This window comes from Euprymna scolopes, chromosome 46 (genome assembly GCF_053919585.1).
Source record: "Euprymna scolopes isolate OS-2025 chromosome 46, ASM5391958v1, whole genome shotgun sequence".
Classification (NCBI taxonomy): Eukaryota; Metazoa; Mollusca; class Cephalopoda; order Sepiida; family Sepiolidae; genus Euprymna; species Euprymna scolopes.
The window spans coordinates 68,033,689-68,059,069 of record NC_136527.1 but is presented as its reverse complement, the minus strand read 5'-3'; the positions used below and the strand labels follow the sequence as shown (position 1 = coordinate 68,059,069).

The window sequence follows — 25,381 nt, the reverse complement described above, 5'->3', positions numbered from 1 at the left end:
ACAACCGACTTTTAAAAAAGAAATTACGAGATTTTTTAAATATTTCATTCGCAGTTTCGTGTTGGGGTGTAAAAAATTCCCCAAAATTCTGATACACCTAATGCACTAATGCAGGGTCCACTTTCATGGTGTCTTACTGTATTCTGTTTTCTAATATTGTTTCAATTTAATGTTATTACGCCAATTTCAATATTGTTTCATTTTATTTTTTAAATTCTTTTACAATAATTAAGTAATTTTCAATAGCCAATCAAATCATATTCTTACAATCAAATCATATTCTTACAATCAAATCATATTCCTACAATCAAATCATATTCTTACAATCAAATCATATTCTTACAATCAAATCATATTCTTACAATCAAATAATATTCTTACAATCAAATAATATTCTTACAATCAAATCATATTCTTACAATCAAATAATATTCTTACAATCAAATAATATTCTTACAATCAAATCATATTCTTACAATCAAATAATATTCTTACAATCAAATAATATTCTCACCCAAACTCACAGTAAATCTGCTTGTTTTATTTTTTTATCATCACTCATATTAAAAAAGTTTGATTTTTTTTTACATTAAAAAATTAACTGCGTTCTTATTATTGTTTTTTTTTAATATTAATGCATTCTTAACAATGAAAAATTATCTTCTTTTTTTAACAAATTAGGTTTTAACAAATAATATAAAAACAACAAAATTACAATAAATAAAACAATAATTATTTTAATTTTCTGCGAACTTGCTTTTCCGGTCGTCATCTGAAATAGACACTTCCAACAGAAAACTCCAGGTTTTAAGTAACACAGCTTATAATCATTTCATTGTTGAAAGCAGATTGACAAACAAAAAGTAAGTATTACTTGAAGTTAATTGCTTTTTGGAGTTCTTTTTGACAACAGAGGCGCATTTCCCTTTCGTTTTAACATAGAAATGTTTGCGTATAAACGAAGACTGGTAATATTATAGATAGGTATGGGTACAATGGACAAAGAAAATGGACCCCTATGCTTCTATGACATTTTTTTTTAAGTTTACGTCTACATTTTTATAGTTTTTGAATGATAACAGACCAAAACTAATCTATAAAATCTATTTACGTGTTAAAAAAAAAAAAAAAATTAAGTGAAACATGTTAAAAACAAAATTTTGTTTGAATTTCAATCTTCGGAAAAATTATTATCAATTTTTTGAAATTATTCCAACGATAATTCGTAAATTAAACTCATAACATACCGAATTAAAGAAAATGCACATACCTTTTTTTTTGTACTTATGCAGTATGCACTTAAATTACCCTGATGAAATAATATCGTTATTATTTAGAATGTGAGGAATTTCCACAGAAAAGTATTTTAACAAACGTTTGCAACAATGGTTGTTGCGACCTGTGACGTAGGTAAAAAATAAATACCTCTTCAGTCAGGTAAAGTTAATAAGGACATAAGTCTGCCTGTGCTTCAATGCTGGACTGATAAAAAAAAAAACAGAATATTTATTTTTGAAAAAATACAAAATGATATTTTAAGAAAAATTTGGACCAAGGCCGAAAAATGGTGGGAGGGGAGAAGATGGTTTTTACAGCCTAATGGTAATCTAATTTAATTAATTTAATACTAACTAATGCTAATCTAATTAACAAGGCCGAAAAATAGCGGGAGGGAAGAGGATGGTCTTTACAGTCTAATGCTAATCTAATTTAATTAATTTAATTCTAACTAAGGCTAATCTAATTTAATTAATTTAATACTAAGTAAGCTAATCTAATTTAATTAATTTAATACTAAGTAAGCTAATCTAATTAACAAGGCCGAAAAATAGCGGGAGGGAAGAGGATGGTCTTTACAGTCTAATGCTAATCTAATTTAATAAATTTAATGCTAACTTAGCTAATCTAATTTAATTAATTTAATTCTAACTAAGCTAATCTAACTAGTGCCTTCAATCATTCTACTTTCACCACAATACCACATCCATACTATACATCCATCAGCATATACATCCTTCATCAATCACCATAAGAACATCATACCATGATAAACTACTTAAAACCCATAAAAAGGAGAGTTAGAGGAATACAAATTTTATGTACAAAAATAAAATGATATTTACAATGTAAGTTACAAAAGCCCCCCCCTTTACTAAACTGTGGCAGATGAGCCGATTTGCCAGTCGAAAGAGTGATGCGGGTCCAAAACACCTTTTACGAAAATTTAGAAAGGGAAACTCTCATCTCTGACAAATGAGGTGATCTGTTACCTATTCGGGGAAGGGAATGAGGGTAAAAAATAGGGGACAAACTAAAGACGAGACCTAATGATCTTTATAACATAACATACTTGCTAGATTATCAACATAAATGCCTACAAAACTGGTCCTTAACCTAGTCTAGAACGTGACCTGCTCTTGATTGAAAAAAACGCGTCAAGGCTGACATTCATTTTTGTTTCTCAAAATCCTTTTCAATCACATGGTAAACACACGCAACAGATACCCACCTTTCAGCAAAGTCTGATCAAGAGAGTCTAACTCCCTCAGCCTTAATACGATCCTTCAAGCGGCAACAGAAGATTTGTATAAGGTTGAGAGGAGCAATGTCCTCAGATCTGTAAATCACTTTCATATGTGTAAAGTCGAACAGAATGAAGGAAGAAAGCGACCACGTCTCTGCGTGTGTTGTCTTACCTGCTGGAAGGATCATAGGGAGGGCAGAAATTAAAAATGGCAGCTGTGGTTTTTGTAAGATTATTGAGCAATGACGTCAGGCCTCACGTGACTGTTTTTCTGGCTGCCGATTGGCTGATGACGAACGCTTGGACAATAAAAGGAGTATGTTCAGAAGATCGAGGGCAGTGTGTATCAACTGCATCAGTGTGATTAGAAGTTTGACGTGTGTGTTAATCAACTGCCATAGTTGCGAAACAAATTCAAGCTATTTCGGCGAAATGGGGGAAAAAATTGACCTCAAATTAATACCAGAGTTTGATGGATCGACCCCGGTAATTGACTGGGTGGAAAAGGTGGAATTACATTACCTTTTGTCTGGCGTAAAAAAACTGCGAACATGTTGTTCCTCCGCGTTTGTCCGGCGGCGCCTTTGCGGTGTATCAACAGTTCAGCCATGAGGGCAAACAGCACTATGAGAAAATCAAACCGGCGCTGTTCAAGACTGTCTGGAAAATGGAACCGGGGTCAAGGTGTCAGCGTTGACCTCTTCCCCACGCAGAAATTAAATGAGACGCTGCCGATCATCCCGATATATATCAACGAAACACTGTGCTCAGCACTCCTCGATTCCGGGTGTTCCTGCACTATCGTATGTGCAGATCTCTGCCACATTTGGAGAAAGAAGAAGGTCAGAGTGACTACCATCAGTGGAGAGACGCGCACATGTTGCGGGGTGGGCAATGTAAACATTCAGACGAAAAATGGAAGCTCCGATAACCTAGACGTGCTGGTAGTGCTCGAAAAAAAACCCTGAGTTTTGACCTGCTCCTAGGACATGATACCATCAGAGCCCTTGGTGGTGTCTATATAACGGTGACGGGGGCGGTACATTTTCAGGAGAAAGCCCCAGTGTGTGCTGCGCTAAGGATCGACCAACCAGACTCTCAGCGTCGAATTTAACGAGCAAAAGAGGGCTTTGACTGCCTCATGGAAGTGGTCAGAAAACCGGGAACCAGCCAAACTGCAGAATGGAATAACTGAATACCATGTGCCCGACCACATGAGGCTCACGTACAAAGAAGAACTTCGCAAATTGATCGAGGATGGCTGGCTGATTCCCTACCCATACAAGAAACTTGGATCTCCTAAGGGTCTGATCCCATTAATGGCGGTTGCTCAGCACAACAAAGCCAAAGTCAGGCTGGTAATAGACTACCGAGAACTGAACTCATATGTTGATGCATTCACAGCTGATGCTGACGTGTGTGCTAGCAACCTACGAGAGTGGCGCCAGCTAGGTTCTAATGTGTCCCTGTTGGATCTGAGAAGAGCATATCTGCAGTTTAGTGAGACAAGGTGGCCGTTTCAGACGGTAGTGTTTGCCGGTAGGAGGTATTGCTTCACAAGCTGGGCTTTGGGCTGAACATTGCACCCCAAATAATGAAGACGATCGTCAATGCTGTATTGTCACAGGATAAGACCGTAAAAGAGGGGACATCAGCATACCTTGACGACATATACATGGATGAAGAAATTGTGCCATCATCACGTGTGAGGGCCAAGCTAGCCGAACTTGGACTGATGTGTAAGGATCCAGAACGCTTGGAGGATGGCGCTGTGTCTTGGGGTTGAGCGTTCAACAGGAGCGAGGGACCTTGAAGTGAGGGCGCGGAACTGCAGTTCCTGAAGTACCCCATGTCCTCACAAGGCGGGCTATATTTTCCCTGTGTGGAAAACTGGTGGGACACTTACCAGTAGGTGGATGGACTCGGGCCGCGACAGCCATCATGAAGAGGAGGGCGAGTGCAGTTACCAAAGGCTGGGATGACAAAACGATGGACAATCTGTTGCTGCGCATGGTGAAGGAGACCATCACAAGAGTCAAGCAGGAGGACCCCGCTAAAGGAGATTGGTGCGTCCAGGGAGACAGGCTAAATGTGTGGGTGGGTGCGAGCTCCCTCATGATTGGGGTACTATTGGAGATGAACGGGTCTGTGATTGAGGATGCCTGCTGGTTGCGACCAATGGATAATGCTGCTCACATCAACCTGGCAGAGTTGGATGCGGTAATTAAAGGAATAAACTTGGCACTCAAGTCAAAGAATTATGCATACGCACAGATTCGCTGTGCGTGTACCACTGGATAGTTGACACACTAACAGGCAAAACGAGAGTGCGCACCAAGGCGGCTACCAAAATGCTAATCAGACGAAGGTTGGAGACAATAAGGAAGTTGGTGGAAGAGTACGATCTATCTGTGAATGCGGTGCTTGTCACTTCGACCTGCAATCTTGCTGATAGACTTACCCATGTGCCCCAGAGATGGTTCAACGCAATGAAAAAAGAAGCCAAACCAGGGTCTTTATGTGCTGCCTCTGTTGAGGAGACGGATAAAATCAAGAAGGTACACCATGACAGTGGACACCCCAGAGTAAGACGGACATATTATATCATACACTTAACCAACCCGTCAGTGTCCAAAAGCAAAGTAGAAGCAGTGGTCAAGGAATGCCAAATATGCCAGTCAATCGACCCTGCTTCCACAAAATGGCAGAAAGATCGGCTGGAAGTCGACGAGAATTGAAGCTGGCTGGGCATGGACATAACCCATTATGGTGGTCAGCACTTCCTCACACTGATCGATTGCGGACCAACGAGGTTTGCAATCTGACGACTATTTACAAGACAGGACTCGGCTAGTGTCATCTGTCAATTAGAGTCCATATTTTACGAGCGGGGTCACCTAAAGAGATTCTCACTAACAACGACACAGCCTTTTGCAGCGGAGAATTCAGGCGTTTCGTAGAGGAGTGAGGGATCCGGCTTAGACACAGGTGTGCGTATGTACTGAATGGCAACGGTATAGCGGAGCGATGCCACCAAAGTGTGAAGAGGATAGCAGCAAGGAAGCAATGTACGATTGCAGAGGCAGTATATAGGTACAATACAGCAATGCCGCATGTGTGATCTTGAGACAAGATCTTTTTTTTTCTTTTTTTTACATAGGCATCACCACATTATCAAGGCAAAGAGGCCACTCAAGGATAAGGGTTAAAGAGTGTACAGTAGAAATTGGACAATATAGTAATAATTAGTAATGAAAGTCTGGTAAATTTGATAACTTATATGGAGCGGCTCATCAAGAACTTATTTACGTTAGACTTGAACACAACCATATTGTAGTCAGCCGGAAAGCAGGAAAGCGGAAGACAATTCCACAGGCGTGCAGTTCTAAGAAAGAAGCTTCGTTCATGGAATCTACGTTTAGGTTTTCTTGAGATCAAGTCGAACAGAATCAAGGAAGAAAGCGACCACGTGTCTGCACGTGTTGTCTTACCTGCTGGGAGGATCACAGGGAGGTCAGAAATTAAAAATGGCGGCTGTAGTTTTTGTAAAATTATTGAGCGATGACGTCAGGCCTCACGTGACTGTTTTTCTGGCCGCCGATTGGCTGATGACGAACGCTTGGACAATAAAAGGAGTATGTTCAGAAGATCGAGGGCAGTGTGTATCAACTGCATCAGTGTGATTAGAAGTTCGACGTGTGTGTTAATCAACTGCCGTAGTTGTGAAACGAATTCAAGCTTTAGAAGTTCGACATGTGTATTAATCAACTGCCATAGTTGTGAAACGAATTCAAGCTTTAGAAGTTCGACATGTGTATTAATCAACTGCCATAGTTGCGGAACGAATTCAATATTTGTGTTCCAAATCACACCTCATAAGAGCTAGCAAGGGTAAACAATTCTTTTTTAAGCCCATCAGTTGTCGGTGGCCAATTGCTATAGACATTGATCAGAACCAGAGTAAGAGACGATATGTTAAGGATGCAGACAATGAGACCTGCAACAAACTCAATCAGTGGCACAATGATGTGACAATAAACGAAGGCCTGACATAAAGTCTCAAGCTCATCACCTCATCGCTTGCATATTGGCGAAGTAGCCAAGCCAGCTGAGTGAAGTCTCTTACCAAACCAGAGAGCATCTCAAATCACCAGCCAGGCCAAAGAAGCCTCATCGTTAGTGAGACACCCTGACTTAGGTGCCCAAGGCCAGACTGAGCGAAACTGCCCCTTCATCACCAATATCATCCCTAATGGATCCCCTCACTAAAACCCGATATAATACCTTTTCGGACAACAGCAGTGTGTTAGAAAAGTTTCCTTCACTCTTAAAAAGGACTTCACGTGATAGAAGGAGCACTAACCTTGAGGCAACCTGTGTGCCTCCCCCTCGAACAAGTTCACTCTACTCAAAGCCAGGAATGTTTTCTTAGTATCCTCTTTCAAGAGGTCACCGTTTCCCTCCCTTTCTGTACACATTCGATCCAGTTAGTAAAGCAGAAGTGTGTGCAGACGCAACTTTACATTTGGCATATTCAGACTGCTTTCAGAATGATGTAAATAACAGATTGGATAAATGTGTGAGTTACACACTTCCTCTCTCCCATTAAAGAAGGGTTTCTGCTGATCCTCAGACTAGCTGTGGACCGGACCGCTTTCAGAATCTCCGACCAATTTTTCTCCAGCTGAAGGTCAGTACCAAATCCGACACAGAGTATCTTGCAAGGTCCATCATTCCAGCTAAAGGGTCCCTGAAGGACATCCCTCCAGGCACCGATGCACAAGCCCAAGGTAAGTTAATTTTGGCTACTGTTACCGTTTCATACAATCTGATTTCTACGCTGATGACACTAATCTCAACATTGCTCGTTACAAGCACTGTTACATCGTCAGCATAAGCAGAGTACTTTACCAAGGAAACGCCATCTGGATGAGTTATTCAATGAAGGACTGGATTCAGCCTTAGCCTGTGATGGAACAGTTCAAAAGCAAGCACATAGAGCATGGGTGATAAGGGACTATCCTGATAAATGGAACGCGATAAGCTGAAGGACCTCGATCTCTTCCCATTCACTTCCATCATCACCACGGAGTTAGCATAAAGAAGGTGAACCCAGGAGCAAAATTGTGGGCCAAAAGTTGCCGCCGACAAAACAGCCCCCTAGTACCGATGGCCCACCTTATTGAAGGTTTTGGACTGATCTGAATTAATCAATGTGGCCTCAGTGTCGACTTTTTCTTTCATCAGATGCATAGTGTGCAAGTTATCCTGGATTGTCCTTCCCTTCATGGCACAAGTTTGCTCAGGGCTAATGAGACTAGCCAAGACCAGCTACAGGCGATTTGCAAGAATCTTGGCCAAAATTTTTAACTCAGCGTTAAGCATCATTAAGGACATCTAACCCATCCCCACCATCTTTGCTTTTGCGTAACAGCTTCACGATGCCCATGGTAAAGTACTTGGGGATTGAGCTGTTCCTAAACCAGGAGTTAAATAAAACTGTCAGCAAGAGAACAAAGTTGTGTGAGAACCTTAAATACACTTCTTAGGACAGACTATCAATCTCTGGTGACTTATTAAGGCCAACCTGCTTTAAGGCTTCGATGACTTCACCCACTGATATGCCACCTTCGCGTTTAGCTGCTTCAGTCACTGAAAGATGTGCAAAGTCAGCCAAATAGTAATGCCTTGGAGTTTAGAATCCAAAACGAACATCACAGTCCTTAGCATGCCGATGGCTCTCGTGATTGAATATGTGCTAATCTGAATATCGATGATTCCATCGCGAGAGATACCACTGACATGCAATGGATATGTTAGTTTTGCTATCCTATATAGGGAGAGGTTCATTTTAACCGGGACCCTCCTAGCACAACATTTTTAAGTTTTCTTATATCTGCATCTTTAAAGATAGCTAGTGGCATGGGGATATTAAATTCTTTGTTGGCTTCGTCCAACATCCTTCATAAGTCCCTAGCTTCTCTTTTCCTTATCACAGTTTATACCCACTTGGCATTGAGGAAATTTGTGAGGTCTTCTATCGGTTTACCTGCTACCTCCCTGAAATTTATTTAGACAAGTCGACCCCCTTGAAGTTTAGTGGTCGCTGATATAGCAAATGTGTTTTCCAGGGAGATATAAAGTTTTTTCTTTTTTTCTTGGGATGGGCTTTTTCCTGTGTCCAGGGGTGTGTGAGATGACTTTGTGAGGGATGCAGGAGGGGTATTGTGTGGGGTTGCTGACGTAGAGGGAACAGGGGATGATTGAGAGGGGGATTTTTTTCTAAGGCTGAATGGAATCAGTTTTGGAAGTTTGGGAGAGATTGATGAGACAGGAGGAGGAATTTTTGCAGGTGAGCGGGATTAACTTTTGTGGGGGACTTCATGATAGAGTTGAGGGTCAATGGCGGCTATGTTTTTGCGAAGGGAGTAGGGGTTTGTTGAGAGAATTAAGTGTCATTCTTTGAGCATCGAGTCTTTTCTATAAATTTACAATTCCCACATATCTCTTCCTGGATCTTTCTCCAACATTGCTTCCTCTCTTGCTTGTTCCAGATAAGACATCCAGGGGTTTTCCTTTTTATGACAATTGGCCAAGGTTATTTCTCTTTCGATGGTTCTTCAGGAAGGGGGTGGTGATCTTTTTCAGCAAGATTGATCCCCAAATGTTGTCCTACTCTAATTTTGGAGTTAGGTGCTGGCTTTTTATGTGGACATTCTAATGTTAGATGTCCTATCTCCCCACAGTGCCAGCATGTTGGGAGCCTTCTGCTACAATAATTGGGAGTTTTTCTTCACCAACCTCTAGAAAGAATGGAATTTTGGTGAAGTAGAATGTCCACTGACCACACTCCATTAAATTCATCACATTGTATTTCACCATACTTTAGCAGGAAGACACCTATGTGTTCTCCATTGACGTGATGAAGTACATTCCCCAAAACTTCTGAACTTTGGAAACAGTGTTTTTTAAAAAATAAAAAAATAATATTTCTGTTATTTTTTAAACAAATTTAATAGCTTATTTTGGAAGTATATTCCATAAAGAAAATAAACAACCATTTTAAAAAGAAAAATTACGAGTTTTTTTTAAATATTTTATTCGCACTTTTGTGTTAGGGTGTCAAAAATTCCCCAACACTTCTGATACACCTAGTGAACCAGCAGTATTTTTCAACGGATCCAAAAAACAGTGCCATTCTGTACGAACAGGTGACTTTTTCTAATCAGCTCAGCCAATCAAACGTAGCGAACGTAAGAACTATCAACATATAAAGAGTCTGCAGTCTCACAAATATTTCTACTTTGCTCACCCTCTTCCAGAGGGTGCCAATAAGTGACGCCTACCAATCCTTTCCTGTAGAGCAATAGTTTTCCCAATAAGAAAGCCATTCTTAACATTAGGGGGAGAGGGTGCTTTGTAAGTATTTTCTAATTTCACCGAACAATTTCATAAAAAATATAAAATTTTCATGTATAGGTGCGGGCAAAATGAAACCGATGCTCAAAATGTATAAACATTTTGACCCCTCCCATTACTTAAAAATTCATTAAAAATAAGAAAATTAACCAATCTGAATGAAAATTATTTATTAAATAATGATCCCGAAATACAATGAACTAATTGTTTTTATTTAAATTTTAGTGGAAATGTATTATTTTGTTTAAATTAAAATACCTTTACTAAAGTTATGGTTTTCAGTAGTAAATAAAAAACTCAAGAATTTATTTTTTTTATATAAATAAAGCGTCATAATTTGTAACAATGAAAATAAAATAATTTTTACAGGAACATTACGGAAAAAGCCCTTAACATCCATGTTAATGAAATCGGTATAACTCAAAGAAAAATGAATTTCTCGAACTACCGATATTGAATTAGGCATTGTTTATTTAATATTTTCACACAAAAAAAATATAGTGGCAAAAATATTTCTACTTTTTCTTTTAAATTACAGGTTTCGCATAATTTTTATATGTAAGATTTTCATAATTTCCTTGCTCGCAAGAATGTGAAACTTTCTGCGTAACATATTTTTTATATAATCTCGAACACGAATTAAAAAAAATAATTAAAAAAACAGGAACATAAAAAGATAATTAAAAATTAATAAAAATTGATACAAACGTTTAAAATAGGAATGTACGGATACACATCTGGAAAAAAATCTGACACCCCTACCTCCTTTTACTATCATGACTTCAAACAGCGTTTGGATTGGCTGGAATTTTGGACTTCCGTATAATTGTGTTTAAAAACCTTTATTGGTTGCGTTTTGGTGGACGACATAATTACTTGCTTTTTGAGGGCTAATTAAGCTATATCTTTTTATAAACAAGGTGTTTTTTAAATTTAATTCAATACATTAGGATTTACTAATTATCATTGAAATAGACCCAGAAAACTAATATTTATCTTTTAAAGGATTTTTACAATGAATTTATTTAACTGCAAAATTTGGCTGAATTGGTTAGCTCGCTATGAAAACATTTTTCATAACTTTTTTTCTTTCACGTGTACAAATATTTTTTCCTGTAGGAAATTAAGTTTAGTCTCTTATCTTTCAAATACAATGGAAAAGTAGTCAGGAACCAACAAAAGCATATGATAAATCGGCTTTCAAAACTAGGTCCCCCTATCTTTATCCGCACATTTTTGCCTATATCTATTAATTTAAATTGAAACTATTTTTAACAAAACATAAGTGCATAAGCACCATCTTTCTAAACAAAAAAAAATCCATAATAAACTAAAAACAAAAAAGATTAAAAAATCAAACAGCAAAAAAAACAAACTTTTGTAAACACGCAGCACTTATTTTCACCAAAGTATGGATCACCAATGTATGGATCACGGAAGTATAACATTTAATTATTTTCATTTTGTTGTAATAAATTAGGAACTATGTCTTTAATTAGAATTTTTTTTAATGTTCACTAGTAAGAATATCTTTATTTTTCTCCTAGAACGTTTCATGTTTTAATTAGTATAAACATTATTGATGACGTTTTTTACCAATGTTTTTCTTGAAGTTTGAAATAAAACGTTTATAAAAATGTTCAAAAGCAAACTTTAGCAATTACATTACTCGATTTATTAAAAATTTCATTATTCATTAAAACTAACAAATCTTGATTAATTATTAAATAGAATTCAAATTTGAAATAAAATAATTATTTAATAATAAAATTTATAAAATTCAATTTTACTTTTTCGTCATTCAGTGTACCCATACTTCTTCAAATTAATCGCCAGTAGAATTCACAACATTTCATTTTTTCACCGTGATACGGACAGGATATGAAATTATTTTTTAAATTTATTTTTGATTTTCATTAGAATTTACAATATTTAATTTTTTCACCGTCATACGGACAGGATATGAAATTATTTTTTAAATTTATTTTTGATTTTCATTAGAATTCACAACATTTAATTTTTTTCACCGTCATACGGACAGGATATGAAATTATTTTTTAAATTTATTTTTGATTTTCGTTAGAATTCACAACATTTAATTTTTTTCACCGTCATACGGACAGGATATGAAATTATTTTTTAAATTTATTTTTGATTTTCATTAGAATTCACAACATTTAATTTTTTCACCGTCATACAGACAGGATATGAAATTATTTTTTAAATTTATTTTTGATTTTCATTAGAATTCACAGCATTTAATTTTTTCACCGTGATACGGACAGGATATGAAATTATTTTTTAAATTTATTTTAGATTTTCATTAGAATTTACAATATTTAATTTTTTCACCGTCATAGGGACAGGATATGAAATTATTTTTTAAATTTATTTTTGATTTTCATTAGAATTCACAGCATTTAATTTTTTCACCGTGATACGGACAGGATATGAAATTATTTTTTAAATTTATTTTAGATTTTCATTAGAATTTACAATATTTAATTTTTTCACCGTCATACGGACAGGATATGAAATTATTTTTTAAATTTATTTTTGATTTTCATTAGAATTCACAACATTTAATTTTTTTCACCGTCATACGGACAGGATATGAAATTATTTTTTAAATTTATTTTTGATTTTCGTTAGAATTCACAACATTTAATTTTTTTCACCGTCATACGGACAGGATATGAAATTATTTTTTAAATTTATTTTAGATTTTCATTAGAATTCACAACATTTAATTTTTTCACCGTCATACAGACAGGATATGAAATTATTTTTTAAATTTATTTTTGATTTTCATTAGAATTCACAGCATTTAATTTTTTCACCGTGATACGGACAGGATATGAAATTATTTTTTAAATTTATTTTAGATTTTCATTAGAATTTACAATATTTAATTTTTTCACCGTCATACGGACAGGATATGAAATTATTTTTTAAATTTATTTTTGATTTTCATTAGAATTCACAACATTTAATTTTTTTCACCGTCATACGGACAGGATATGAAATTATTTTTTAAATTTATTTTTGATTTTCGTTAGAATTCACAACATTTAATTTTTTTTCACCGTCATACGGACAGGATATGAAATTATTTTTTAAATTTATTTTAGATTTTCATTAGAATTCACAACATTTAATTTTTTCACCGTCATACAGACAGGATATGAAATTATTTTTTAAATTTATTTTTGATTTTCATTAGAATTCACAGCATTTAATTTTTTCACCGTGATACGGACAGGATATGAAATTATTTTTTAAATTTATTTTAGATTTTCATTAGAATTTACAATATTTAATTTTTTCACCGTCATACGGACAGGATATGAAATTATTTTTTAAATTTATTTTTGATTTTCATTAGAATTCACAACATTTAATTTTTTTCACCGTCATACGGACAGGATATGAAATTATTTTTTAAATTTATTTTTGATTTTCATTAGAATTCACAGCATTTAATTTTTTCACCGTGATACGGACAGGATATGAAATTATTTTTTAAATTTATTTTAGATTTTCATTAGAATTTACAATATTTAATTTTTTCACCGTCATACGGACAGGATATGAAATTATTTTTTAAATTTATTTTTGATTTTCATTAGAATTCACAACATTTAATTTTTTCACCGTCATACGGACAGGATATGAAATTATTTTTTAAATTTATTTTTGATTTTCATTAGAATTCACAGCATTTAATTTTTTCACCATGATACGGACAGGATATGAAATTATTTTTTAAATTTATTTTAGATTTTCATTAGAATTTACAATATTTAATTTTTTCACCGTCATACGGACAGGATATGAAATTATTTTTTAAATTTATTTTTGATTTTCATTAGAATTCACAACATTTAATTTTTTTCACCGTCATACGGACAGGATATGAAATTATTTTTTAAATTTATTTTTGATTTTCATTAGAATTCACAACATTTAATTTTTTCACCGTCATACAGACAGGATATGAAATTATTTTTTAAATTTATTTTTGATTTTCATTAGAATTCACAGCATTTAATTTTTTCACCGTGATACGGACAGGATATGAAATTATTTTTTAAATTTATTTTAGATTTTCATTAGAATTTACAATATTTAATTTTTTCACCGTCATACGGACAGGATATGAAATTATTTTTTAAATTTATTTTTGATTTTCATTAGAATTCACAGCATTTAATTTTTTCACCGTGATACGGACAGGATATGAAATTATTTTTTAAATTTATTTTAGATTTTCATTAGAATTTACAATATTTAATTTTTTCACCGTCATACGGACAGGATATGAAATTATTTTTTAAATTTATTTTTGATTTTCATTAGAATTCACAACATTTAATTTTTTTCACCGTCATACGGACAGGATATGAAATTATTTTTTAAATTTATTTTTGATTTTCGTTAGAATTCACAACATTTAATTTTTTTCACCGTCATACGGACAGGATATGAAATTATTTTTTAAATTTATTTTAGATTTTCATTAGAATTCACAACATTTAATTTTTTCACCGTCATACAGACAGGATATGAAATTATTTTTTAAATTTATTTTTGATTTTCATTAGAATTCACAGCATTTAATTTTTTCACCGTGATGCGGACAGGATATGAAATTATTTTTTAAATTTATTTTAGATTTTCATTAGAATTTACAATATTTAATTTTTTCACCGTCATACGGACAGGATATGAAATTATTTTTTAAATTTATTTTTGATTTTCATTAGAATTCACAACATTTAATTTTTTTCACCGTCATACGGACAGGATATGAAATTAATTTTTAAATTTATTTTTGATTTTCATTAGAATTCACAGCATTTAATTTTTTCACCGTGATACGGACAGGATATAAAATTATTTTTTAAATTTATTTTAGATTTTCATTAGAATTTACAATATTTAATTTTTTCACCGTCATACGGACAGGATATGAAATTATTTTTTAAATTTATTTTTGATTTTCATTAGAATTCACAACATTTAATTTTTTCACCGTCATACGGACAGGATATGAAATTATTTTTTAAATTTATTTTTGATTTTCATTAGAATTCACAGCATTTAATTTTTTCACCATGATACGGACAGGATATGAAATTATTTTTTAAATTTATTTTTGATTTTCATTAGAATTCACAACATTTAATTTTTTTCACCGTCATACGGACAGGATATGAAATTATTTTTTAAATTTATTTTTGATTTTCGTTAGAATTCACAACATTTAATTTTTTTCACCGTCATACGGACAGGATATGAAATTATTTTTTAAATTTATTTTTGATTTTCATTAGAATTCACAACATTTAATTTTTTCACCGTCATACAGACAGGATATGAAATTATTTTTTAAAATTATTTGTGATTTTAAAGATTCTAAACATTAATAATATTATATGTTTAAAGAAAATTATGCTAATGTTTACACGTTCATTTATAACAAGAGAATATTATAGTATTACATTAAATTTTCCTGGAAAATGTTACCATGAAAATCACATAAACTATTTTTTGCAATTATATATTTTTGTGTGAAAATATTGAATAAACAATGCTTAATACAATGACAATATTGATAGTTGGGGAAATTATTTTTTTTTATTTAATTTTATTAATACAGATTTTAGTTTTTTTTTTATCCCGTATGTTCCTGTAATGTGTATATTTTTAAAAATTTTAATTGTAAATATCTGTAATGCTTTATTTTCATTAAAAAAAATAAATTCGTTCACTTATTTTGTACTTCAAACTAAAAACTTAGTAAAGACGCTTTTGTTTGCATGAAGTAATATATTTCAATTAAGATTTTTATGAAAAAAATCGGGGGTCATTCTATTCTGTGATAGTTAATAAATATTGTAAATTTCATTCAAATCGGTTAGCTTTTTAAATTTGAGTGTACTTTTCACTGAAAAGATGGTTCAAAATGTTTATACATTTTAGGGTATCGGCCATACATTTTATATGTACCAAATTATAGAATTCTTTCTTATTAGGTATTTTTTGTTTGTTTTAAAATTTCTTTGCGAGTTATTTGAAAACGATGTTGATATTAAACACGTCGAAAATATATTGTTTGTTCGGTAAAAATAATGGCACCTAAATACAAAAACGAAAACAGTTTGAACATGATAGTGATTCAGATAAAATATACCCGTTCACATCATATGCTACTTAAAACATCACACACAACAATAAATTTGAGTGTTTATAGAAAATATTTATTTAATAATGCGTGTTGTGGATAAAGAAGTGATAATGCTGGCATAACTGACCTGACCTGCCGCAGGAGATGAGTTTAAGGCACCTGCATGGCTGAGCAACTTTTTTAGCAAATCATCAGGGTGAGCAGACAACATTGTTTTGGTAGGAAAAACTCTGTAAGAATGTCACTATTAGCATTTTCTAGTTATTGTTAACATATTATCCTGCCAAGTGCATGTTTGCCTGTAATGATTATACGTAGATACGTGCAAAATGAATGACTGTACTACAAAACGTAAAAATATTTGACTCCTTATGGTTAAAAATTCAACTATGAATAAATAATGTATGTTTTCCTTTAAATCTGATTTTCATGTTTGTCTTTTAAACGCATGTATGTAATTTTTTCTTGTCATCACCAACACAAAGAACATTATCCTCCCCTCATATATGTGCTCGCCATCATAAACACCGCTCTTAAGGACATAGGGGTTCTAGTCTCTCTTCTGAATAAACATGTCCAAAAAACATGGTTTATCAATCCTCCCTTGTGACGGCTGAATTATTTACCGGCAGTTCACCTTCAACTCCACCGTAAATCCCAGATCCTAAATCCTAAACTTCTCATTGCTAATAGAAACAACACTTGTTATGTTAAAATCACTTCCTATGCGTGTGATATCATAACAAACTTAGATATCTCTAATCTGATCTAATCCCTAATACACTAGTAAAGAAATACTTAGTAAAGATAAATCCTGTTCTCCAAACTCTTTAAAAAATACCTTGCTGAGTGTTTCTTCCTTGATAGTTTGAAAATTGCTTCTCCCATACCAGTATTCAGAAAAAGCCTTTTACTCTAATAGTTCTTCTTTCCTCAACACATGAGCTCAGCTATCTCAAAGAAGAGAGTGATTGGAGTTTACATTACCAATCTACTTTTTAAAGTTTGGTTGCTTTACATCTTCATGCAATCATAACTTAAATCGTCATTCAATTATTGTTATTCTGAATTTATTGTAATCCACTGCTGTTTTTATTTCATTTGGCATACATGGTATGTATAGTACATTTGATCATATGTTGGTTATTGCAGCGGGGGTAGGTACTGCCTAATACAATTGTAAATTATATTAGTAACATTAAATTTAGATTTCATTGAATAGTCTATGAAAATTTAGTTAAATATTATATATACAAGATGAATATTTTACTTCGTTTATAAACTAATATCTGTAAATTATATTAGTAACATTAAATTTACATTTCATTGAATATTCTATGAAAATTTAGTTAAATATTATATATACCAGATAATATTTTACTTCGTCTATAAACTAATATCTGTAAATTATATTAGTAACATTAAATTTACATTTCATTGAATAGTCTATGAAAATTTAGTTAAATATTATATATACAAGATGAATATTTTACTTCGTTTATAAACTAATATCTGTAAATTATATTAGTGACATTAAATTTAGATTTCATTGAATAGTCTATGAAAATTTAGTTAAATATTATATATACAAGATGAATATTTTACTTCGTCTATAAACTAATATCTGTAAATTATATTAGTAACATTAAATTTAGATTTCATTGAATATTCTATGAAAATTTAGTTACATATTATATATACAAGATGAATATTTTACTTCGTTTATAAACTAATATCTGTAAATTATATTAGTAACATTAAATTTAGATTTCATTGAATATTCTATGAAAATTTAGTTAAATATTATGTATACAAGATGAATATTTTACTTCGTTTATAAACTAATATCTGTAAATTATATTAGTAACATTAAATTTACATTTCATTGAATATTCTATGAAAATTTAGTTAAATATTATATATACAAGATGAATATTTTACTTCGTTTATAAACTAATATCTGTAAATTATATTAGTAACATTAAATTTAGATTTCATTGAATATTCTATGAAAATTTAGTTAAATATTATGTATACAAGATGAATATTTTACTTCGTTTATAAACTAATATCTGTAAATTATATTAGTAACATTAAATTTAGATTTCATTGAATAGTCTATGAAAATTTAGTTAAATATTATATATACAAGATGAATATTTTACTTCGTTTATAAACTAATATCTGTAAATTATATTAGTAACATTAAATTTAGATTTCATTGAATAATCTATGAAAATTTAGTTAAATATTATATATACAAGATGAATATTTTACTTCGTTTATAAACTAATATCTGTAAATTATATTAGTAACATTAAATTTAGATTTCATTGAATAGTCTATGAAAATTTAGTTAAATATTATATATACAAGATGAATTCACTCAATGGATAAGTATCATAAAAATATCCTCATTTCATTATTTATTAAAACAATACTGAGTTTGTTGACTTCTTATCAAATTGAACATGATAATTTCAATTTTAGCTGTTAACAAACTATACTGCAACTTATTGCTAACTTATCTTTTATCTTTGTTTATATCTTAAGGTCATGAAAATGATTGCAAGCACATGTATAAAAATAAAATATTTTCTTTAAATTTATCTTTTGTTTTTAATTTTTCAGAATATCAAACAAAAGACACAAGAAAAATACAAATGGATTAAAGTTAAAGCCAGAAATTAGAGAACGATACATTTTTCTTTCATCTAATCGTTTTTGATTTTGATAATATATTTAAAAAAATAATTTTGTTTACTGGAAACGTATTTCTTCTATTCATAATTTTATTCATTTGCAACGTAGCTAGAATACTTTTTAACTTCATATGATAATTGTAGTTATACGTGCATATGAATTGCATACTTTAAGTTTATATGATTATTCTTACACTTATGTGCCCTTTAATAAATACAAAACATGAGGCATCCAAACTATTAAACAAAAACTGATTATTGTAAAAACTGAATATTTAATTTGATTAAGGTTTACAGTAAGAGAAGTGCATAATACTCTGAAATATTTCGCGTTTGAAAATGAACACCAAATCAAATATTGAAGAGAAACCATATTCTTGTAAAGTATGTGGGTCTTTTTTTACACTGAAAAAAAATATGGTTCGACATATGAACATACATACTCGCGAGAAACCATATTCTTGTGAAATATGTGGCTATTCTTTTACACAAAAACACCATATGTTGCAACACATGCCAACGCATACAGGAGATAGACCATATTCTTGCAAAATATGTTGCTCGTCTTTTACAAGAAAACACAGTATGCTGCAACATATGCGAATACATACTGGAGAGAAACCATATTCTTGTGAAATCTGTGGTTCGTCATTTTCATTGAAAAATAATATGTTGAAACATATGCGAATACATACTCGAGAAAAACCATATTCTTGCGAAGTATGTGGGTCTTCTTTTACAAAGAAACTCTATATGTTGCGACACATGCAAACACATACTGGAAAGAAACGACATTCTTGTGAAATATGTGGGTCTTCATTCACAGAGAAAAAGAGTATGTTGCAACATATGTTTACTCACACGGGAGAAAAACCACATTCTTGTGAAATATGTGGCTCCTCGTTTACACAGAAACAGAATATGTTGAGGCACATGCGAACACATACTGGAGAGAAACCATATTCCTGTGAAATATGTGGCTTTTCATTTTCAATGAAACATAATATGTTACAACATTTGCGAACACATACTGGAGAGAAACCATATTCTTGTGAAGTATGTAACCTTTCATTTTCAATGAAAAATAATATGTTAGAACATATGCGAACACATACTGGAGAGAAACCATATTCCTGTGAAATATGTGGCTCTTTATTTTCAAGGAAACAACACATGTTACAACATATGCGAACGCATACTGGAGAGAAACCATATTCTTGTGAAGTATGTGACTCTTCTTTTAGACAAAAACAACATATGTTGCATCATATGCGTACACATACTGCTTGGCAATAGATCCGTTAAGCAAACTTTTAAACAAAAACAAATGTGCTTACAATCTAAGCCAGGACCGCCGACAAGACCCAAACAAACGAATTAACCACCTGCTCTTCATGGATGACCTCAAGCTGTATGCCAGTTCTGATGCCGACTTAAATGAACTCTTACAAGTCGTACATAACTTCTCCAGAGATATTGGCATGAAATTTGGACTGGACAAATGTGCCAAGTGCTCCATCAAATCTAGGAAGAAAATCGAAACTTAAAATATACAGCGTGATGAATATACCACCATCAAGGATCTAGAAGGGCAGGAAGGATACAAATACCTTGGCATCGAAGAGAATGCTACCATCCAGCATGCCAAGATGAGAAACAAAATTGGAAGTGAGTACATACGCCGAGTCAAGAAGATATGCAAAACAGAACTCACAGGTAGAAACAAAATAACTGCCATTAACCAACTAGCCATGCCAGTGGTAACATACAGTTTTGGTATTGTCGACTGGCCACAAAAAGACATAAATAGACTAGACACTAAGACACGTAAAATGCTGACAATGTATAAAGTAATATACAGAAACCAGTGTCTGTCTAGAATGTATCTGCCCAGATGGAAAGGAGGTATGGGACTCTCGGAGATTGACCATCAACATCGTGCAATTATTGTGAGCACCGGACAATATCTGATGAGCTCTAACAACCCAACTCTCAAGATGGTACACCAACATCAGGAATCAAGAGCCAGTAGAACAACATTTTGGGAAGACTGTCTTACAAGTGAGACAGAAACAGAAAAGATACCTGCGACTGAAATAGCCAGAAAAAGTCGCCAGAAATACACTAAAGCTTTCCATGACAAGAAAGTTGAAGAATGGGCCAACCAAGAACGGGCCAAGTATTTTATGGACAAATACACCCAAGACTATATTGATAAGGAAGGGTCTATAAGCTGGCTAAAGGACGGATCGCTCCACTATGACCAGGAGAAGTTTATAATAGCTGCCCAAGATCAAGGCTTGATGACCAATGCGTTTAAAAAAATGAGTGGTCTCAGCAAAGACAACAAATGCAGGTTCTGCCACACAGAAGTAGAGAGTGTGAGCCACCTGATTTCTAGCTGTAAGGTTCTGCTAGGGGACGGCTACTATACAATGCGACACAATGAAGTATGCAAATATCTCCACTGGACGATCTGCAATAAGTTAAATATCGAATGCAGTAAGAAGTCATGGGAACATATACCCGAAAGAACAGTCGGAAACAAGTCATATACCATCCACTATGACTATGCAATCCCTACAGCCACATACCTAGAAAACGGAGCTATAAAACCCGACATTGAAATATGGGACAAGAAGGAGAAGGAAGCAACCTTGGTGGAAGTTAGTGTCCCGAATGATGCTGGGTTAAACAGAGCTGAGAGGGAAAAGATTACCAAATACCAGGGTCTTATGTATGACATGAAAAGAAATTGGAACCTTAAGAAGATCTCTATCATTCCAGTAATTATAGGAGCAACCGGACTTATGAAAAAGAATTTTACAAACTATCTTACAAATATACCAGGTAAACCAAGTGCAAAGGAGATTCAAACAATTGCACTTAAAGGGACGGTTAGAATCTTAAAAAGATCTCTCGGTTGGAGTGTCTAAAATAGCAGGTGTATGTTTGGCATCTGGTAGGATGCCCCATCCCTGGCTTAAACAAAATGATAAGAAAAATGAAAAAATAGAGAGAAACAGTGAATATATGCTGAGTTAAGAAGATATATAAACCGAACCTATATGCAAAAAAAAAAAAAATAACTGCCGTTAACCAACTAGTCATGACTGTTGTATCTTACAGCTTTGGCATTGTCGAATAGCCACGAAAATTCAGACTAGACACTAAGCATGGAAGATGTTGACAATGTACAAAGTAACAGAAACACGTGACAACCTAAAATGTATCTGCCTGAATAGATAAAAGGAATGGGGACTCTCAGATATTGACCATCAACACCATGCAACTATTGTAAACAGTATCTGAGGAGCTCCAATAATTCAATTCTCAAGATGTTATTTCAATATCATGAAACAAGAGAAAACCTTCATCACGAAACTGAGTAAACATTTTGGGTAATTCTGTCTTACAGAAAGTAAATCTGCTACAGAAATTGCCCAAAAGAGTAGCAAGAAATACATAAAACCTTCCATGACAGAAGAACAAATAATGGGCCAATCAAGATTGTGTCTAAATCAAGATTATATAGATAAGGAAGGCTCCATCATTCTACCACCAGGAACTTAGAACACTCATGCAGTTTAGCTCACAGTTTAGTACTTATAACAATCATGCTGTAATAATGTGGTAAGTTACAGATTATCGTCCTTGTTCATTAGAGTTTTGACTTGTTTATTCTTAGTATTAAACTATGAGAATATACATAAAACTATTTAAAAATATGTTAATTTACTTTTATGAATGTACAGCATGTGATTTTTTAATGATGTTTTATAATTAAAAAAATATTGATATTTTAAGAATAATTCATATAATGTTTACAAGTTACAAAAAATTATTCTTTCACTTGTTTCTAACAATATAACTCATTCAGTACTCCAGAGAATGATGTAGAAAGGGGAGGTAATAGATTAAATAAATGCGGTTTCAGAAGTATAACATTTTGTAGCAACCACTGCATGCGGCCAGAACAAATCTTCAGCAAGAACATTCCTTAGCAATCACCGTTTCAATGCCTACATATATGGGAATGTGTAATCACACAATTTTGCCATTTCCATATCTGCACAAATGGGAGAAAGGAACTATGATGCGTTCCATGCACAGTGAGACAGCAAATAGGCTGGAATGTTTGAGAACAATCGTATATAAGGATTCACCCACGAAAAACAAATCAGTTTAGTGTTGTGCCAGTTTCTTCTCTTGTCTTCTGCAAGACTAGATCAAACATAACCCACCCTCTGGAAGGCGTTAAAATTCCCTGTCTTGAGTTTTCATGACGAACAAATGAACTTTAAATTCTCATAATGGAAAATCAACAAATCAAATGAGAATTTCAATCTTATTTTTAATAATGTTTTATTGGACTACTGCGTTCTTATGTGATGAACACATGCGCGCGCGCCTTCTGCTTTTAATGACGGTTTTTTTCTCCTCAGAAAATAACCACATTACAACCAAGTGTGACATCCTGTCCATAAAAGTCAGTAATTTTGAGCTTCTTGCACTTTTCATGAGATATACATTTAGTTAAGCATGATTAATGAACAATTACTGCAAGAAAAAAAATAGCGTTGAAACAAATTTGATTTAATATTTTTCTAACACTTAAATAAATGAATGTTGAATAAATGTTATTTCATATCAATACAGCAATATCGAATCGATATTTTCCGGAATTATTCATGCTTTTATTTTTGTGAATGTGATGACCTGATTTAGTGGAAGCCTTCGGTAAATTGAAGATTTTGTTAAATTTACCTTTAACGGTCCCGCGGATACTCTACTACTTTCGACATAGAGACTCCTGCACCTACAACCCCCGTCTAAAAAAAATGATAGATCCCGATTATTAATTGGTGGAGGCTGACTCATGCCCTTACAAGTTAGTAGCTACTCCCCATAGTACTACTGATCTATCAAGCAGTTTAAATGTTTCCAAATTCCTTTCAATTTTTTCTCAACTTATTTTTCAGAAGTATAACTCTCCATTCGACAAAAACACATGTAAATAGGTAATTATTAAATCATTATTAAAAGACAATAATTTTTGAAAATTGTGCGAAATTAACATATTTATTAGAAAAAAATAAAAACAAAGAAAAACAGTATTTGAAAAATAAAACAAAAAATTAGTATTTTTATTTGAAAAATATAAATAAACAAACATATTTAAAGTCAATAAGTTTTTTTTTTAAATATGCGAAAATAAACATTAAAAAACAAAAATAAAAGAAAAAGATAAAGAATGAAAAAATAAAAACAAAAATTATTTTCATTTGCAAATTATAAATAAACGCAAATGTATTTAAAGGCAATATCTTTTAAAATGTTCGATAATAAATATATTTATTAGAAAAAATAATGATAAAAACAATGAAAAACAATATTAGAACACAATAAAAATAATATTATTGTTATATTTATTTGAAAAATATAAATAAACGCAAATATGTTTAATGTCAATATGTTTTAATAATAATGCGATAATAAATATATTTATTGAAAAAACAATATTAAAAACAATGAAAAAAGAAACTATAAAATTATATAAAACGTAAAACCAAGCCATACTTATAAAATTAAACGGAAACACATATATTTAACAATATTTTTTTAATTGCGCGATATTAAATATATATGTATTAAAAAACAATAATTACAACGATAAAAAACAATATTTGAAAAAAAAATAAAAATAAAGTGATTATTTTTATTTGCAAATAAATAATCGCAAATATATGAAGTTAGAAAGAACGACCATGTGCGTATGTGTATTTTTTTTTTAAATATATAAACAAGCATTTATTTAACGTTTATAATTTTCGGGATATAAAGCCTTCATCAGGAATTTTCTTTTTAAACAGTACAATAGATATATATATATATATATTTCTTACGTGCCATGATGTCGTTTGGCAGAGTTTGTTACGCAAATGTAGAGATGCGTATTGTCAGTCTAGTGGTAAGCACTGTCCATGCAAATGGGTAGTTTAGTAGTAATCCATATTTTAGAAGCACGGAGAAAACGGAATTCAAAATATCTTGTTAGAAAGAACGACCACGTGCGTACCTGCATTTTTTTTTTTTTTAAATAAACAAACATTTATTTATAAAAAGTTTCAAATTTTCGGCCTCGGAACCATTATGAACGGGAACGATAATCAGGCTCTCTTGCACTTTAAGTAAGTGGAAATTAGCAAGATAAAAAAGGAACGGCAGTGGTTTGACACCGGTTTAAAGAATGCAATTTGATTGGATAGAGAAATATTGACGTCATTACTATGAAATATTGATAAAATTTAAAAATTGAAATTGTTGAAAAAGAATTGGAAAAGAATTTAATAACTAAGTATTTGATAATTAATATTATTTTTAGAATTTTAAAAATTCTTTCAGTTAAGGTAGAATTTAAGAATTGAAATTATTGTAAAATAATTTAATAAGTATTTATAGTATAAAAATAATTAATGTAGAAGCATTTTTAAAAGAGTGAAAAATCATTTAAATAACAATTCGATCGCTGATTTATAGTGAACT

The 25,381-nt window shown here is 32.3% G+C and overlaps 1 protein-coding gene across 1 annotated transcript; it reads left to right on the top strand.

Annotated features, from left to right (window-relative positions):
- Positions 1–738: 738 nt before the first annotated feature.
- LOC145271305 (uncharacterized) lies at positions 739–23,931 on the top strand. The gene is made up of 2 exons (XM_080126853.1): positions 739–863; positions 18,765–23,931. The coding sequence occupies exon 2, from the start codon at positions 20,485–20,487 to the stop codon at positions 21,769–21,771; it is 1,287 nt and encodes a 428-aa protein (XP_079982979.1). The 5' UTR covers positions 739–863; positions 18,765–20,484; the 3' UTR covers positions 21,772–23,931.
- The last annotated feature ends 1,450 nt before the right edge of the window (positions 23,932–25,381 follow it).